The sequence below is a fragment of the Antechinus flavipes genome, chromosome 2, assembly GCF_016432865.1.
Source record: "Antechinus flavipes isolate AdamAnt ecotype Samford, QLD, Australia chromosome 2, AdamAnt_v2, whole genome shotgun sequence".
NCBI classification, from domain to species: domain Eukaryota; kingdom Metazoa; phylum Chordata; class Mammalia; order Dasyuromorphia; family Dasyuridae; genus Antechinus; species Antechinus flavipes.
The window spans coordinates 220,479,256-220,498,706 of record NC_067399.1 but is presented as its reverse complement, the minus strand read 5'-3'; the positions used below and the strand labels follow the sequence as shown (position 1 = coordinate 220,498,706).

General features: G+C 41.7%; 1 protein-coding gene across 2 annotated transcripts in view; it reads left to right on the top strand.

Annotated features, from left to right (window-relative positions):
- Positions 1-10,737: 10,737 nt before the first annotated feature.
- Positions 10,738-19,451, top strand: part of LBH (LBH regulator of WNT signaling pathway) — a 31,893-nt gene continuing 23,179 nt past the window's right edge. The window contains exons 1-2 of one of the 2 annotated variants that reach the window (XM_051976204.1): positions 10,738-10,844; positions 16,687-16,789. In XM_051976204.1, coding sequence (XP_051832164.1) covers positions 16,712-16,789 — 78 coding nt within the window. In that variant the 5' untranslated portion in view covers positions 10,738-10,844; positions 16,687-16,711. Of the gene's footprint in view, positions 10,845-12,471; positions 12,754-16,686; positions 16,790-19,451 lie in introns of those variants that run through there. The other variant, XM_051976203.1, reaches the window with a different exon arrangement.

Sequence of the window (19,451 nt, the reverse complement as noted above, 5' to 3'; positions counted from 1 at the left end):
TCTTTTTTTTCCAGTGGGAGTGAGAAATAAATAGACTGACACATTTTCCAGTGAGGGAGTGATTCTAGGGAGAAAGTTTACCTTGGCACAGGCCTCCAGGTGGAGTGATGAGAAACCTTATCTGCCCTGGCTGAGTAAACAAGAAGCATTCATTCTTCTAGTTGTCTCAGTCACTGAACAGGTTAACGCCAGGATGGCAGCTGATAATAGTGGGCTGTGCATTGGCAGAAGGCAAAATAAATCTGGGTTGGTGCCCACTGGGGGGATGGATGCATGTCACTTGGATGTGACTGACTGGCTGACCAAGATTGTGGCTGGCAAAGCCTTTTAACAGATCAAAGGTTAAAAAAAACCACCAACAGAATCTTAAAGCCTAGAATGGAAGGACAAGGGATATTTCAATGCTTTGTGGGAACTGTGTTCTGACTGATACAGATATTCCCTCTGTACCAGGGGTTCTTAATCTTTCTTGGGTTGTAGACTCCTTTGTTGGTCTGGTGAAGGCTGTGTTCCCTTTTCAGGATCATGTTTTTAAGGCAAAAAAGAAAAAATAGACAGGATTTCAAGAAATAAATTATACTGAAATAGCTATCTGTCAGATCTTTCATATCTCTATCCAAATATTTGTCTGCCTTCCGTCTATCTATCTAATCTACCCATTTCTATCCAAATATTTATCTATCATATATCTTTCTGTCATATCTCCATCATCTCATCCAACTATTTGTCTATTATCTATCCTTCCATCCATCTAATCTATCTACCTATTCATCCATCTATCTATCAGTCCTTCCACCTATCTATCTATTTATCTATCTATCTATTTATCTATTTACTATCTATTTCACGAAGCCCAAGTTAAGAAAGCTTGCTCTATGCTAATACCTTTTCATCCAGCATAACTCTTATCCATTTCTTTCTTTAAGCCCTCTAAACAAGATCTACACATTTACTATGGATTTAAATAAATATTGCAGTTTTCTTTGACTCTTTTCAGATGGAGTGTAAACTTTTCTGGGACTTTTTTTGTTCCTGTCTTCCTACCCCCACTAATCAAGGAAGGAATGTTTGGGAAAAGCCAGCATAGGAGTCAGGAACACTTGGGTTCAAACTCTGACATAGTTGCATAGTGACTCTGGGTCTGTGGATGAGTCATATAGTCTCCGAGTGCTCTCTGTGACCTAAGACTATAGATATGATGAAGAGTAGTAGAAAGATCAGAAAAGGGGAAAAAATCCCAACTTTAATTCAGTGCCCAGTGCCTTGAACTGTGTCTGATACGTGCTTACTGGACTGAATTGAACTTCATATGCCTCTTAGTTCTTAACTGAATTCCAAGAGTATCCTGAAAATAACTTCAAGTATCATACCTAAAGAGGAGAAAGAGCTAGATGGGGCATCAGTGTAAAGAAGAAATACATTTTGGAAATTATTTGGAAGTTAATATAAGTCATTGTATTAACTGTCTTCACTATCACTCCTTCCAAAAATTTGGGTTGATTTGAGACCAGAAATGATGAAAATGGAAAGGAAGATTGTAGATAAAACAAGAGCCTTTGACTTTTTCTACATTGTGAACTCTTTTAGCAGTCTGGTGAACCCTTCTCAAAATAATGGCTAAATTTCAGTGGAAGATAATTGAAAATAAAGATGATATTTTTCCCCATCCAAGTTTATAGATGTTTCTGAAATCTATCCATGTATCCCTTGGATTAGTTATTCCAAATAAAGGATTTAGGTATCCATTCAATGAATTCTTGATCTAGTCCAACTTTGTCTAAATAAAGAAAAATGGGACAACCTTGCTTTTGCAATCCACTCCAAGATCTCCTTTAATGTATCAGGTTAGAATTAGTATCTCTGGAGTAATTCTCAGGGCTTCAGAGGAAAGACAGCCCAATCTAGAGAGCAGAGTCAGTTTGGAGATACCTAGAACCAAACTAAATCAACCCTGTGATACTGAAATATTTTGAAATGTGTCCTTGCAAAGCCAGCTTCCACGAGGCAACTTCCAAGTACATTATATACCTTTTGACATGGTAGACAAAGGAGTTACTCATCTAGCTTTATGTTGAAGCTGATTTTGGCCATGAAGAAAAAACTAAAAAATTGAGAGAACAATGAGACCTCTACACCATTAACTTACCAGCTTAGAGCTTTGGGTGCAACTGGCAGATGTTTAAACAGCTTGATTATACCACAAATAGTAATAACTCTCATTTACATAACATTTTAGAGGGAAAAAATGCTGACTTAAGTCTCATGACAACCTTTGGAGGCATGTACAGCAAGTATTATCGTTTCCATTTATCATTTCCATCTAAAGCTGAGAGAATATTAAAAGGCTTACCTATGTTCATGCAGCTAGTAAGTTGCTAGAGTTGGTAGCTGAATCCAGAAATCTCCCTGACTCTAGCTTTGGTCCTGAATCCTTTTCATAGGTTTACCTCTCTGAGAATTAAAGTATCTTAGAGTGGAAAGATATCTCAGAGCTCAACTAGTCCAAATTTTAAAAGAATAAGAACTCCCTCAATAGCATAAAACAGTTAAGATTGTATAGTGATTACAGCATTCGTCCTGGGGTCAGGAAGACCATTCAAATCTGGCTTCAGACCCTAGCTGTATGATACTAAACAAGTCATTTCATGTAACCCAAGTCTGCCTCAATTAATTCTTTTGTAAAATGGGCACTATATCTCAGGATAGTTGTGAGGATCAAATGAGATGTTTGTAAAGTACTTAAAAATCTTAAACGCTAACTTTTATTATTACTAATAACATATCCAATAAATGAATGTATTGATAAACATTTCCATCTACCTTCTGCAAAAGGTATCAAGCAATAGAGAATCTTCTAGTTTTCAAGGTAGTTTTGGAGAACTCTGAATGTTAGAAACTTCTCTCCATCCTCTTACCTCAAGTTGCCTTTCTTCAACTTGTCTGTCCCTTTGGAGAGGGGGAGAAACAGGGCTATGGACAATGGGACCTTAAGGCCCTTGCTATCATGGTTTGTCAAAACAAAAATCTTTGGGATACCCTGTCAAGAGTGACCACTATCTCTGAATGCTGATGGACAATTTTGACCTGCACAAAGTTTGATAAGGATTCTTGGCTGAATCATCACACCTGTAGATACACAAGATTGTCACTGTCAACGACAGAAGCAGCAATATATAGTTCATCAGAGCAACCATTCACACCTGTTTCCCTGAAGTCAAACGGAGTTGTCAAATGTGAGAAATGTACAAATAATACCAATCATGAGTGCTAAAACAAACATACAAACAAACAAACAAAAAAAAAAACCCATGAGAACTGTGAGGGAAACCCCCTCACAATTATCCCCCCAAGAATAAAAGAGGTTCAGATAACAATCCCAGAGAATATTAATCCAGTCTGGATTGCTGGAAGTAGAAGCTAATTTATTTCAACCATACTTACAGTTTTGACCTGATTTTTTCTAGACCAAGGAAGGATGTTTCTTCTGCTTTATTTTTCTGCCAACAAGGAGCAGAGGTGGTTTCATCATGTGAGTTTCATCTTCTTTTCTTCCAGTTCATCCACAATGCAGGCCCTAATGATGTCACCATTTAACATACTATCCCATCAATCATCGGATTTAAATTTGGAAAGGAGTTTAGAAATCATCTACTACAACTCCCTCACTTTATGGGTGAGACAAGTAAGGACTCAAAGACATCAAATAATTAACTCAAGGCCACCCAAGTAATAAAAAATACAGCTGGATTAAAGCCCACATTTTTGGATTTTAGATCTAGTGCACTCTCTTTGCTCGAGTCCACTATCTTTTCAGAAAGTCACACTCACATTTTACAGGTGAATAATCTCAGACACTGAGGAGGGAAATGATGGTTGCTATTTTATGTGGTGACTAAGAGGCAAAATCCAGGGAATTTCCTATTTGGCTTCACTGTCTCTGTCTTTTCTTAAGGAAAAAAGAAAAAAGTAAACAGCTAGGGGTTTTTGGCTCTGAAGATAAAGGAAGTATGCTATTGAAAAAAGGCTCATGTCTGTGACTAAAAAAAATTTAGACTAGATTCTCTAATAATAGTTACTATTTATATGGTGCTTTAAAGTTTGCAAATATTATCTCATTCTATGCTAACAATAGCCCTGCTGCTATTATTATTCCTATTTTGTAGATGAGGAAACTGAGGCAGTCAGAGAGGAAGTAGTTGACTAGATCTCCTAATTGATAAGTATCTGAGACCAGATTTAAATCAAAGCGTTCCTGACTCTAAAACCAGGGCTCTCTTCTTGCCAGGGAATCAATAGAAAGGGTTCTCTATGCAGACAGACTCTGTCACTAACTAGCTATGGGACCTTTAGCCAATCATTTTCCTACTTTGAATTCTAGTTGTCTCTCTCTAAAGTGAAAAGTTTGGATCTTGATGAGCTTCTAGCTCTAAAGTCATAGAAAGCCCCTCACTTTACAGATGAAGAATCAGAAGCTCAGATGTATTCCTTAAGCAGAATTTGAACTCAGATCTTCCTAGCTTTAAGTCCATTTCACTGTTCAATACATTATATTGCTTCTATATGACTATGAAAAACTAGTGAACCAAGGGCTAAGCAGTGGAGTTCTGTGTCAAACCCATCATCGTACCAATCAACAGGCAAACAGGTGATGAGACATCCCTTCCATGTAAGGCTCATATTTTAACTTTTTTTTGGAGGGGTATCTAACTCAGTTCAATTCATATTGGATTGAAATAAGCATATACTAAGTGCCTTCTTCAACACTGGGACTACAAAGGCAAAAGCCAATATTATTGAGCTTATAGTCTACTTGTAACCACTTGGACAAAATTCAGGGTTTGACTAAAGGAAATACAGATTATAATTATCATTTTTGCCTTTTGATTTTTCAGAGAGATTATATGGAGAGGTGGGGGCAAGAAAGAACAAGAAATTCAGGACTCAAACCAACAGAACAGAAGGGATGCCCAGGACAAGTCCAATGCTCAATTTTCAGTGACAGCTCTCTCTTCCTTCTGACCTCCAGCACTCTTGGAATAAAAATAGGGTTCAGAAACAAGATCTTGAGAAAGTTGGCTGCCTCACTCATCTCCATTTCCTTTTTTTCCCTCTCCATTTCCCTAACATCATGCAGCAAAACTTCAGAAGACTTTGTGCAGGCCCCAGAATTAGGTAGAGCTAAACCCCTTAGGTTTTTAAAATCCTTGTTTTAAAACCTTGTCCTTTCCCTGTCCTGTCTCAAGGGTTTGCTTTACTGAGAACCATAGAAGATATTTGACCTTCTTTTCTTTTATCACTTTTCACCAATTTTCATCCAATCTCTCAAATGACTTCTGAGGTTGCATAGCTCTCCTTTCTCAGTGTTGTCAACATATCCTTTGTATGGGTTGCTGATGCTCACCTGAGACTCTGCACCAGACCTTGCCCTGGAGCCAGTTGGAAAGTTGGGGTGTAAAAATCAGCTCTAGGATTTAGATCTCTGTTCCTTCTCAATGAGAAATAATAGATGCAAATGCCCACTAATTTACACCTTTTCTTCCTTCCACCACCATTCAGTGTGACTGGTTCCCTAAAATGCTGCCCAAAAGTTCCATTTAGGATATAAGACTCCAATGAGATAATGCTTCTGAAAAAGAATCATGAAGAAATGTATTGGACAGAGGGAAAAAATCACTTTGCTACGATTTAGAATCAGGGGATCCTTATTTAAAGGTTTCAAAAGGCAAATTTGTCCCAAGACAAATAGCTTTGACTTAAATCTCAAGTTTCTCATTTATAAAGTATATTCCACTTCTCAATCTTATGATTTTATGAACGTCTTCTTTAAAATATACCTTTGTTTTCTGTGGCCTTGGTCAAGTCATTAATCTCCTTAAGGGTCAGTTTCCTCATGTGTAAAAAATTCACCTCTGAGTTTCCTTCCAAATCTAAGTCAATGGTTCTATAACTACCTTGCGTTATTTTCACTCATGTCTTACTCTAGGTCACAGGGGTCCTCAAACTTTTTAAATAGGGGGTCAGTTCACTGTCCGTCAGACCGTTGGAGGGCCGGAGTATAGTAACACACAACAAAAACTTTGTTTTGTGGGCCTTTAAATAAAGAAACTTCATAGCCCTGGGTGAGGGGGATAAACGTCCTCAGATGCTGCATCTGGCCCGCAGGCCATAGTTTGAAGACCCCTGTTTAGGATATGTACAGAGTTGTCTACTGGACATTCATCTATGTGATATGATTTGAAGGTCCCTTTGACCCCCAGAGCCACCCTACCTGCAGCTTGGGGTAATTCCATGATTAGTAAGGTATTCCTTTGGCTTAAGAACTTCCAAGCTTGGAAATGCAAACAGATATATTAAATGAAGGAACTATTCACAAGTAAATTTGAAATAATTTCTATCATTCATTAAGTGCCTACTATGTGCCTAATATTGGGATAGATATTGGAGATATTAGGAAAGGCAAAAACATAGTCCCTGGCTTCAGGAAGCTCCCATCGTCTTAGGAAGGGAGTGGGGATACAACATTCAAACAACTATGTACATACAAAATACATACAGTATAAATGAGATATATCAGCAGTGGGGAGAGGAAAGAAGCAGGATGGGATTCAGAAAGACCTTTTGAACAATCAGATTGGATTTGATCTAAGTCTTAAAAGAAGCCAATAGATTGAGATGAAAATATTTATCTAGGATCTTGATCCAAATGATTTTTGTTGCAGAAAATAGAGGAATAATTTGGCCAAAAAAAAAATTTAGGTCCCTAATATAATAGGGCATTTAAGATCAGGTCGGGAACTGGTTTTGCTTTTGCCTTTATCTCCCCAGTATCTAACCTAGAGCGTGACATATAGTAATGTTTGTAGATTGATAAATTAAGAATTACAATCATATAATGCATTAAGGTTTACAGAGTATTTTGCATATAGTCTTATGAGGAAAATATTTACTCAATTACTATCCCCATTTTTCAGATAAAGAGAAAAATCTCAGAGATATTAAGTGACTTTTCCATGGTCACACAGGTATTTTGTCAGAAGCTGGACTTGAGTTTAAGTCTTCTTAGCTCAAGTCTAGCCATCTCTCCATTGTGCCATTACTTAGAAAGATGCATGATATCAGAATTACAAAAAGGACCACAGAATAATAGAAGTTTGTAATCAAAAGAGACCTTAGTGATTATTTAGTTAAACTTTCATTTGACAGGTGAGGAAACTAAGATTCAGGTAGGGGAAAAACACGTATTCCAGGTTACATCTAGTGACTATGAGAGCCACAATTAGAACCCAGGATTCTTGGCTTCTGATATGTTGCTTATTACTCTGCATTCTACTGGAAGGGGAGGTCTCACTGGTAGGATAAAATTGACTTATGAACATTGATTTAAGGGGCAAGAGGGCTAGAGGGCACGAGGATCTGGGTTTTGTCTTGCCTCTCCTTACCTGCATCACCTTAGCCAACCTAACCTTTCTAAGACTCACTTTCCTCCTCTACATTAGGAGGCAATTGAACTAGGAAACCTTTAAGGTCCCTTCCACATCTAATTCTATGATCCTAGCTAATCACTATGCCGAGAACTACCTTAATAGAAGAGAAATACCAATGATAACTCCATATAACTTAGAAGGAAGTTAACTATGCAACAATCACCTGAATTATTCTAGCACTTTAAATAATGCTAATTTCTTGTAAATTCTATAATGTAGTAAAGTTATACATAATCCAGTAATTGCACTTGGATATTTATTCCTATTTCCAAATACATTTCTACTTTAGTGCATAGGCAGTAGAAGTAAATAAATGCCTTCAAGAGCTCCAAAATGTAGTATGGTATAATATGGACTCAGCTATCAGATCCTGAGACCAGGCACTCATGTGGGTGTGAAAATACATTGGAGATGAAAGTGAGCCTCTGTTAGCTAGGGTTACCCAGCTGGCAGAAGTGTACAGGTGGAATCAGTCCCCATGCATAACTTACTTTTTAATGACTTAGAGGAATAGTGGGTGTGAAATCAGCCATCAAGAAGACAGCTGCCCACAGAGAGGGCTCCCCAGCATCCTAAACATTTCAAAGGAAAACCAAAAATGCTTTGGCTGCCCAAGAGAAACTTGTGTAAGTGTCTTCCTATTTTTATAGCTGTCTGAGACCACAGAGCTTGGCTAGTCAGGGCTGTGAGTAAAAATGAAAGCTTGGGTATGTAGAGATCTTGTGTGGATTGATCTGTATTCTGAAGCCTCTCTCATACTAATCCAAGAAAAAAAGCGAACAGCTTGCTGGCTCCCACTCTACAGAGCATCTTATTATATAATATGAATCTAGAGGCTATGCAATTCTCTTTCTGTCAAAGTGTGTGTATGTTTGTGTATGTGGGTGTGGGTGTGTGTGTTGAAAGGGAGGGAAAGAGGGGGGAGAAGGAGAAGAAAAGAGGGAAAGGGAGAGGGAGAGGAAATACGCACATTCTTGAATCTCTGTCTTTCTGTCTGTCTCTGTCTCTGTCTCTTTGTCTGTCTGTCTCTCTCTCTCTCTCTCTTGTTCTCTTTCTCTCTCTCTCTCTTGTTCTCTTTCTCTCTCTCTCTTGCTCTCTCTCTCTCTCTCTCTCTCTCTTCTCTCTCTCTCTCTCTCTCGCTCGCTCTCTCTCTCGTTCTCTTGCTCTCTCTCTCGTTCTCTCTCTCTCTCTCTCTCTCTCTCTCTCTCTCTCTCTCTCTCTCTCTCTCTCTCTCTCTCTCTCTCTCTCTCTCTCCTTAATATTTCCTTAATTGGACATGAGAGTTTTGGATGGTTTCCAGTTATGTGTTTTACTTTCAGTCCTAGATATGAAAGATCTCGTTGAGGTCCCTGCTTATAAATCTCCCTTTGATTCAAAGGCCTCTCAGTATGAATAAAAGAGAAAAAAATAATAAAGGGACCCAACAGCTTCAAAGTTGCTGAAGGCAAATAGTTATAGACTCAAAGCTCAAAGACTCTTCATTCTAGAGGAGGGAAGGGAGCCAGGAAACATATCTTTGAGCTGAAATGAAGCGTGAAAAAAATTCACTTCCCAATTAGTTTCAGCAAATGTTTAGTAGGGGAACCTACTGTGTGCCATGTTCCATAACACCTGTTAGATCAGAACCAGGACTTAGCTAGGTATCCTGAACTCTCTCTAGGTTCAATGTTCTTTCTATCTGCAACAGCTGCCTCCCAAATGGTAAATAAGGAACTCAAGAGAAAGAAGAGGGAGGTCTATTTGTTTCAGAATGAGTTGAGAATTGAACTAGATGAGATAATCTTTGTTTTTCTTTCCTTCTCCTTCCCCCACCTTTTACCAATCCTTTCGATTATTAAATGAGTTTCACATATAAAATTGACTTGGAAACATCCTCCCCTCCCACACATCACTTTATTTTTTAAACCCTGTAATTGATTCAGATATTTTAAGAAGCTCACAGGTTCCCAACATAGTGAATGTGTTTGCTTACTCCTGCTGGACTGGCTCTGCTGGGCACCAGAATATCCAGTCCTTGCCAATGGAATTATCACTTTTATGTTGAGTTTATTGCTTGGTTGTAAAAAATCAACTAGGGCCCCTGCCAAGCAGACACCACATGAGGCAATGAGTTGTAACTATAAGATCATAGAGCTAGAGTGAGAAGGGAGCTCAGAGACCACCCTCATTTTTATAGATAAAGGAAACTCAAAGGTCAAGTAAGTGCTCAGGGTCACTTGGCCAGGGAGTATTTGAATTTGAATAATAGGATTTGATTTGATAGGATTTGAATAATAATGGTAGCTATATTTTAGAAAATTGTTGAAAGTTTGCAAAGCATTTTACAAATGTCATCTCATTTTATTTAGCCACAGGACAACCCTAGAAGGCAGGCACTATTATTATCCCCATTTTACAGATGAAAAAACTAAAGCAGACAGTGCCTAATAAATGTTTATTGAATTGAATACATAAGACAAAATATATGGGACAATTAGGTTGCATCAAGGGAAGACCCCATCACATAGATCCCAACATCTTGATACAGGAGAATTCTGTTTGAAATGGGCATCAGTTGGAGGAACAGGAAAAAATCCAGGACTTGGAAAGTCACTGGCCACATAAACTTCAACATAGTTCACTTCTTACCAAAGAGAACTTCTTAGGAACATTGATCTAATTTTTCTCTGAAGTTTTGAAAGCTCCCAAAAGGCAGATGACATAGAAAAAGCAAAGTGTGGCTTTTGTAATGCAGAAGTGGTGGAACATTCTTTTCCTCCAGGAAAGCATTCTGTGAATGGGTGTGGGTCTGTGATTTATATATCTGGGAGGAAAAGGAGAAAAGCTGGTTATTGCCAGGCCTTCCTCAACCTCAGTCTCCAGAATCTGCTCTCTCTCTCTAAAGCCTCCATTATCTTCTGCCAGGGCATTCTCTCTCCCTTCCTTGGTAAAGATCATAGATCACAGACTTTTGTGTAGTTTACATTCTCATTTTACTAAATAAGATTACAACATCCTTCATCCCAGACAGCAACTTTGGGCAGTTTCCCCACACCCTCTGAAAAAAAAAAAAAAGTCCAAAGAATTTCCCTTTGTTTGGTGTTACTGAGACACACTTTGAGTTTTATGTTGGTAGTCTGTCCATAGAAACATTGCCTCTTATCCAACTACTATTCCTATGCATCTCTATGGGGACCTTTTTTTGTGTTGTTCTTCCTTCCTCCCCCCTTTAAAGCACTGGTTGCTGGAGGATGAGTGGAAGAACTGGAAGTAAAGAGAGACAGAGGGTGGTCTTCTCATTACTATTTAGTATAAAGAAGGAAAGAAGATTCTGTACACAGATTCTGGCATATACTGCACATTCCTCAGCCTTTGCCTAAGGTATGGATACAGTCCGTGTTTTTTGTACGCTTATTGCCTTTCATAGAGATCTAACTGGCTTAAAAACAGGTGGGTCTTTCCCCTTCATTCTATTGCTTTTCCTGCGCCCCCCAAACCACCCAACCCACCTTTGCTGGGATAGATGTGTTACTATCTCCATTTTTCCCCAGGTAGAATAACTCAGATTTAGATTAAAGAAAGCAAAAAAGCATCCTTCTCAAGCTACCTCAACTCAGGGCTTCTGGCTCCCAGACTGGCTTCTGGGTAAGGGGTTGGGGGAGGGGAGTAGGGTGTGCACAAGGACAGTGGCCAAACAAACAAGACCGTCATGGTTATTCCAAGACCCCAAACGGAGGAGTGAGATTAAGAGGAATTGTCAGGTCTTAGCTTCTCCGGTGTAAAACCAGACTTCCTCTGAGCTTGGTCGGGGAGCTCTGGCTGTGGGGTGATCTGTCCCCTCCCTGCCCGCCTCTCTGCCTCCCTCCCCAACCGTTGCCACGGAGTGTGTGTATGTATACGTCTCATGGAAAAAACCCAGGATGAGACTCCATCCTCTCTGGCACCCTCACGTATCCATACATATATGCACATATGTGCATACGTGCGACATTTATAAATATATATTTATACACAGTTATATGCATGGAGACAGCCAGGAAGGCATGGATGTGGGCATATATGTTTAGCCCTTCCGCGAACAGCAGGGGCTCAAAACGACCCCTTTCGAAATCACACAACTCCGAGTCTCCCTCTCAGAGTCTTTAATATTCCGCAAGGAGCTCCTAGCCAGGGTCGCTCTTCCGAAAAAGAAAGGAGCAGCTCCGGGCGCGGGAACCGGGGGCCGGGGAAGGGATTCTGGTCAAGAGGAGGCTTCCAAAGGGGGCTATACTCTGGGACTGCCCGGACTCCGTCTCGTGCCGAAACCTTGGGCGCGGGATAGGGGTGGGCGGCAATAGCTGGGCGAAGGCGTTGGTGCAGATGCCGACGACCGAGAATGAGCTCCCATGAATGGATGCCGAATTGGGGATGGGAAGGGGCCAGGGGAGGTGGGAAGGCTCTTCTTTTAAAGCACGACTCATTTGCATTGAAATGCATGGCCATCTGTACGAGGATTCCAAGGACACGGATTCCACGCACGTACAATCTTCGCACTCCCACCCCCCACTTCCACCCCATCTTTCTTTACGTTCCGAGATCTCCCACCCCTTCTCCAGGAACCCGAATGAGACAGCTTACTTCGGGTGGGGGGAGAAATGGAGCTGATTGGATTTGAGATGGGGGTGCATGCACCCGCAGAATCAGCGAGCGATTTGCAGGGAAGAGGGATGAGTGTGTGCGTGTGTGTGCGCGCGCGTGTGTATGTTTGTCTGTCTGTCTCTCTGTGTGTGTACGCGCGCGCTCGCGCACGGGAATGGGTTGGGGGAACGAGGAGGGGAAAAGGGGGGAGCTGCAGCAAACCAGGGCCCTTCTGTGGAGCTTGGCGGAGCCGCAGGCACTAGCTCGCAGCTACGAAACCATTCATGATTTTGGTGACGTTATTCCAGTTGTGGGGGGGAGGATAGGCGGGGCCTCCGGGATTCAAGGCCCGCCTCCCTCTTCTCCTATAAATACGGCTTCACGGGCTCTTTGTGGGGCTGAGAGCTCATTGGGAAGGGAATCGCCACCTCTGCTTGCTAGCCTTTCCTCCGGGTGGTGGTTGGAAGAGGTGGGAGCCTGAGATCTTTTCCTCCGAAGGGGGTGTCCCGGGACGGTGAATCGCCCCGTTTCCCCTAAAAGCTAGAGAAAACTGCTGGGCACCGGCACCCTGCAGTGCCCTCTTTCCTCTGGCCCGGGGACCGTTTTTTAAATATCCAAGGGCGTGGGTCAGCCTCCCTTAGGACTTCATGTCTGTATATTTCCCCATTCACTGGTGAGTATTCATTCTTTACCCTTGGCGCTGTTGCACGGCGGGGTCTAGCCAGCAGCCCGTCTTCCCATCCCGGGGTCCGTCCCTGTAGGACTGTGACTACTGACTGCTCTGACTTAATGAGGAGGGGCGGCTCTCCTTTCTAGGTGATCAGCCGCTAAATGCCCAAGTCGCACCCAAGGTGTGTGTGCGTGTGCGAATGCGTGTGTGGGTTTCTGGGTCTGTCGGTGTTGGGTGGAGGTCAAAGGGGAGAGGAATAAGGGGACTTAAGTGCCCAGGAAGGTATTGAAAGAACCCAGACAAAGACGGTGAACTTGGAGGTTTTGCATAAGTGCTTGAAAACTAGGGGTGCTGATGGGGGAGAGACTGTAGCACCCGGGACTGAAATCCTCTCCACTCCGCCCTGTGCTCCAAATGCCCCCTCCTCAAATAAGGATTGACGACAGAATCTTTTGAGTGCTGCTTGATTTTGGGAAGAAACATTGTCTTCTTTCCCCTTCTTCCTCTCTTCTTCCCCTCCCGTTGTCCCCCCCCCCCCACCTCATTTTTTTCCTTGCATTTGCATGCAAGTCTTGCTGTAGCGTGCGGGAGATGGGCTTGAGAGGGTAGTGTGACGGCTCACTGGTACTGGGTGTTAGAGGAGAAGACCTCCTATGGATGAGCTGGGGGCGGCGGGGGGGAGAGTGGTGATACAATATCTGTATGTGTGCGCGCGCGAGTGTGCGCGTGTGTGCGCGCGTGCCTTCTCCCCGCACTCACTGCGAGGAACGCTGCATCCTTTTGACCCCATCGCTTTCCTTCTCCCCCTTTCTGAGAGGAATGCCTTTGAAACCACTCGATTTGTCTGGGAGTCGGGGAGGGAGGTGGCTGATCAAGACCCAGCAGCAAGAAAAGAGCCGCGAGAGCACAAACCCACAACCTGGGCTGGATTCGGGGGCTGCTGGGTCTGGGAGCGGTGGGGGAGAAGAGTGGACGAAGGGGAAGGGCTGTACTAATCGGGGCGTGTTTGGAGCTGGGCACTGAACCGGTGGGGGTATGCTGAGATCCTTAGGGCAGTGGGGCTGGGAGTCTGAGACCCCCAGGGGCAGGGGGCAGTGATCCCGGAGTTCTGGGGCTTCACCAGTGGAGGGGTTGTGGAAATTGTGAGGGGAGGAGGAAGAGCAGTGTGGTTTGCAGAGCCGGGCCTCAGAGTCGACCTCCTGCAGGAGCTCAGAGCTTGCTTCCTTCCTGCTGGAGGGGAAGGGATTCGAGCAAACATTTAGCATCTCCCCTACATTGGGGAGGGGGTGCCAAGGAAAGCGAGCTTAGTGCCTGCAAAACCTATTCCCACGTGTGAGAAATAGAAGCTTCTAGAGGAACCCTGGGCCCCAACCAGGGTGTTTGTTTCCTGGCAAGGCAGGCTTGCATGTACCAAGCCAGCAGGGTGAAGTGGCCGCTTGCAGCTAGCCTGAAGCTGCTAAGCTGAGATGGAGCCGGAAAGTTTGCAGCTTTTTGCTCTCCACTTTTCACAGCTGTAGCCCCAGACCCTAGTGAGAAGGAAGGAAAGGCCCCAGCCAATGGGCTGCAAATGTGGGGCTGCTGGGCCTTCTCCCACACCTTCACCCCTTCTTCCCTCAGCTGGGGATCAGCTCACTGGGAGGAGTGGGGGGAAGGGGCTCTGACACGGGGCAAGCCAGGGCTCAGGATGGCTGCATGCTGCCTGTTCCTCAACCCTGCTCTCTCTCTAGAGGGAGAATTGATGGACTTGAAGCCCCTGGAGAAGCCAGTGTCCCCTTAAGCCGGGTGTGGCTGCTGGACTCAGGAGACAAATAACTGCTGGGGATCCTCAGGCCCCGTCCCTCACCTCCAACTTCTCCAGCTGCCTTTACCAACTTCAGCTAGTGAGCATCCAGGCAGGCTGGCAAGCCAGTCTTGGCTAACCTACCTCATCGTCCAGGGAGAGAAGCATTAATTTTTGGAAAACCTACATCTTAGTAGCTATAGCAAGAAGGAGCCGGCTTTTGTTTCCTTTCAAGCTCTGCCTGCCTTGTGTTTAGTGTTGTTTTGTGTGTGCATGTGTGAGATAGTGAAGATAAGAGGAATGGGTGGAGGGCATGCACCCTAGGCTATATGGGAATGGACACCGTGTCCCAGGGTCCTGTGCCCTTGCCCACTTTGCCTGTGCACTAACTACACACTTGGGGTAGAAATGTTTCTCTGGCTGCTTTTCCTTTAGAAATTGCCTTGTGCAGGCAAAGACAGACAGTCATTAAGAGAGTGAGTATCCTTGCTGCTTCCAGCATGGAGCTGGTCAGGTTTGTATTTGGTGTTAGAAAAGTGAATGTTGGCCAATGTGTCATGTGGGAAAGTACAAATTCACCTAGGATGTGGAGAGGACATGCTTTAATTTAGAGGCACCAAGGACTGTGGGGGAATTCTGAAAACCTCCATATTTGGAACTTTTATCTATACATGTGGTAGAGAGATATAGACACCACTCTCTGTGTTGAATCTTTTTATAAAGTGACAGTTTTGTACTTTTGTCATTATCCTCATCATTGTTATTAATAACAGAAACCTTTCAAGGAAACACTTTATTTACGATAATTGAGAGAGAGACAGACAGACAGACAGACAGAGACAGAGAGAGAAAAAGAGAGAGAGAGAAACAGACAGAGAGAGAGAGAAAGAAAAGAGAGAGAGAAAGAGACAGAGAGAGAGAGAAAAGAGAGAGACAGAGACAGAGAGAGAGAGAGAGAAGAGAGAGAGACAGGGGAGAGACAGAGAGAGAAAGAGAGAGAGACAGACAGAGAGAGAAACAGAGAGAGAGAGACAGAGAGAGAGAGAGAGAGAGAAGAGAAGAGAAGAGAGAGATATGAAATAACTCCTCTGCCTTCCATTCCTAAGATATAAAGGAACCAGACTGAGAACAAGGATATAAATGATCCAGTGGGGGAGGGAGGGATGAATTTGGAGTCTGGTTTCTGATCTGAGGTCTTTCCTCTGTTACTTTTTACCTCTGTGACTTCTGGTAAATTATATATTTTTTTGGTTTCACTTTCTTCATTGGTAAATGAAAAGGGTTGAGCTAAATTACTTTTAGGATATCTTACATTTCTAAGTTTTATGATCTGAGATTCTTCAAGACTCAGAACTTTTAGAAAGAAGTGCAAAAAATAAATTTATCTTTGATTATCTTTTCTCCAGTAAGTTTAAGATCAATGGTCAATGGCTAAGAGATCAGTTATTCAAGGGCTTCAATATTTCTCTCTCTGCCTTCCCTCTTCCTTAAGAGTTTTGTGATTAAGAACTTCAAATGCTGCTAGATTCATAAGACTTAGCACTTACTAAATTAAGATAATTCAGTTAAGTAACTTAATCTCTCTGATGAGTCTTCATTTAGATGAAAAAGTTGTTCTTGCAAAGTTCCTTCCAGCTCTAAATCCTAAATCTAGAGTTAGAAGGGACCTTAGAATGAGAAGAGGAAATACGTTGTAAGCCCCTACCATGTACCAGATACTGTTCTAAGCTCTTTACAATCATTATATCGTTTAATTCTTGCAACAGTGCTGAAAAGTTACAGGAATAATTATCTATTTACATTCAAGGAAACTGAGGCAGAGATTAAGTGACTTGCCCAGAATTGACAGAATAGACCCAGCACCTATTGTGCTACTTACCTGCCTTCCAGAAGACATCAAGCACAACTCCCTCATTTGAGATGTGAGAAAACTTGAGACACAGAAAAATGCCTTGCCCAGGAACACACAGCTCATAATGTCCTCATGATCTGAATTCATCTTCCTGACTCCTAATCTACTGCCCTGCCTCTGTACCACGCTGCCTCAGTCCATGATCCTTTGACCTCTTATCCCATTTCCTTGTGGTGGAACGGTGTGACCTGAAGAGTGGGATCAATCACTTTCCCTTCATTTTGTATCTCTGATCTCTTGGCAGCCCTGATTATCTGAGATCAGCTGACATGACTGAGGTGATGATGAGCACCCCTTCTATGGATGAGATTGGGCTGAATACCCGGAAGGATGGTATTTCCTATCAGGTGAGTGAATCTTAGTGCCATTTCACTTGGTGAATGTAGCTGGAAAGCTGGACAAGAATGGACCACCTTTGCACTTCACTATTGTCTAATCTAGTAAATGCTTACTTATCACCCAACTGGAAAACAAGAGGGAAAAGTGAGAGAGTGACTCACAAGGGGAGCTCCATGACTCCAGCAATAAAGGTTTTTCCTCTGTAAAAATGTTTTGTAAGGAAGAGATGTTGTAAATGAAGTTTTTCAGGGAAGAAATTTGTGGGTATAGTATCTTTAAATCAGTTTTACTTTTCAAGAAAAAACAATTCTACTTCTTAGAGTGCCCTATAGCAGAGTAATATTTTTAGAATCAGAAAGACAGGAAGTCAAATACTCATTCTACTTAGTAGAATTCATTTGGGCAAATCATTTAATGCTGAAGCATTAATTTCCTCAATTTCCTTCTCTGGGTAAAATAGTTAATGATATAGGATTATTGTGAGACTTATTCTCTTTTATCACTTTAAATTACTTTAAAGCATTATATAAATGGCAAATAAAACTTCTCAAAATTAAGGAGTAATCTATATGTTGAAATACCTTTTGATTGTTTTTGGCACACAAAACTGGTTATTTTTCTTAATTCAAATGACAAAATATTTTAAAGACTCCTTAGCTTGTGGGCATGGAGGCTCTTGGAAAATCTTCCTTGTAAGGTAGCTCATTGCTAGGAAGATGAAGGTTATGCTTTAGATTGTGGCTAAGGATAAGGACTCTTCAATACTTCTAACTTATTCGATGTCCTATCTTCAACTTGGAAAGATCATTAAGTCCCTCCCTTAATTAAGAAGGAATACTATCTCTCACATCTCATGGTGTGACTTCAGCAAGTCACTTAACTCTGGACTTCTTTTTTCATCTGCTTAGTGAAGAGTTGGACAAGGTGACTTTTAAGGTCTCTCTCCAGCTCTAGACTGGTGATCTCTAGCCTTTATTTATATATTTCCAGTTGACCAAAGCAGCCCATTCTACTTTGAGACAGCTTTGATTTCCAAGGTGTCTTTTCCCCCCAGGCTGAGGCAAAAAAAAAAAAAATATATATATATATATATATTCTTTCTTGTGTGCACTGGCCCTAGTTCTTCCTTACATGGCTTAATAGAACATATCCAGTCTCTCTCCTGTGCCTTTCAAATACGTAAGGAATGCTTTCATTCCTCCTAACTCAACATCTTCAGATCATTTCTTCTGTAGGCTAAACATAGTTATTCCTCATGACTACCTCCAAAAGGCATTTTGCCAAGTAGAGAAAAGGAGAGAGGGAGGGGAGAAATGAACAGTTCCAGACCTACAACAAACTGGAAGTTAGACAAAAACCAAGAGTTAATGGGATAACTAGAGGTGATGGGATGTGGGCCATCTCAATTCACTTCTATCTTCTTTCTGCCACTGACACTTTTTTTTTTTTAATAATAGTTTTTATTTTCAAAATACATGCAAAGATAGTTTTTAACATTCACCTTTGCAAAATCTTATGTTCCAAATTTTTCTCCCTCTTTTCATCTTACTCCCTTCCTAGACAGCAAATAATCTACTGTGTTAAACATGTACAAATCTTCTATACACGGTTTCACATTTATTAGGCTGCACAAGAACAATCAGATCAAAAAGGGGGAAAATGAGAAAAAAACAAGCAAACAAGAACCAAAAATTGAAAATACCATGTTATGATCCACATTCAGAGTCTACAATCCTCTTTTTGGATGCAGATGGCTCTCTTCATTTTAAATCTAATAGAATTGGCTTGAATCACCTCACTGTTGAAGAAAGCCAAGTCCATCACTATTGATCATCATGTTATCTTGTTGCTGTGTACAATGTTCTCTTGATTTTACTCCCTTCACTCAGCATCAGTTCCTGTAAGTCTCTCCAGGACTTTATGAAATCATTCTGCTGGTCATTTCTTACAGAACGATAAAATTCCGTAACATTCATATACCACAATTTATTCAGCCATTCCCCAACTGATGGACATCCACTCAGTTTCTAGTTCTTTGGCTCTCTCTTATATTCATAAAATTTCAGGTCTAGAAGGAACCTTCAAGATCCTTGCTCTCAAGTCAATATCACCAGTCCCACTTGGTAATTTTTATTTAATTAGTATGAATAGAGGTGGAATGGGCTTTATCTATAGTTCAATTCTATAAGCCAGACTTTCAGGATTCTGGGCAAGGAGCCAGCTTCAGGCAGGAGAATTCTTGATATAAGAGCCAGTCACTCTCTAAGATTTATTTGCTAGGTAGGGTAACAGGTAGAGCAGGGGACCTAGAATCAGAAAAACTTGAGTTCAGATATAACCTCAGACACATACTAACCATGGAGTGCTGGGCTAGTTATTTAATTCTGTTTGCCTCCGTTTCCTCATTTGTAAAATGAGCAGAAGGAAATGGCAAACTTGGTATCTACCAAGAAAACCCCAAATGGGGAGCACAGAGTCAGACATGAGTGAAAACAACTGAAGAGCAATAATGCTCTCAAGTTATATCTGTTTTGGGTTGCAAGTTTCTTAGCCAGTGAGTCATACTGAATATTTTTTTGCGGTCACCAGTGAGGTTTTCTTTTAACTTTGTTTTCTCTTAGATTGTATCACAAAATCTTTCAATGGAATTTATGTAGGATTGTTTAATTC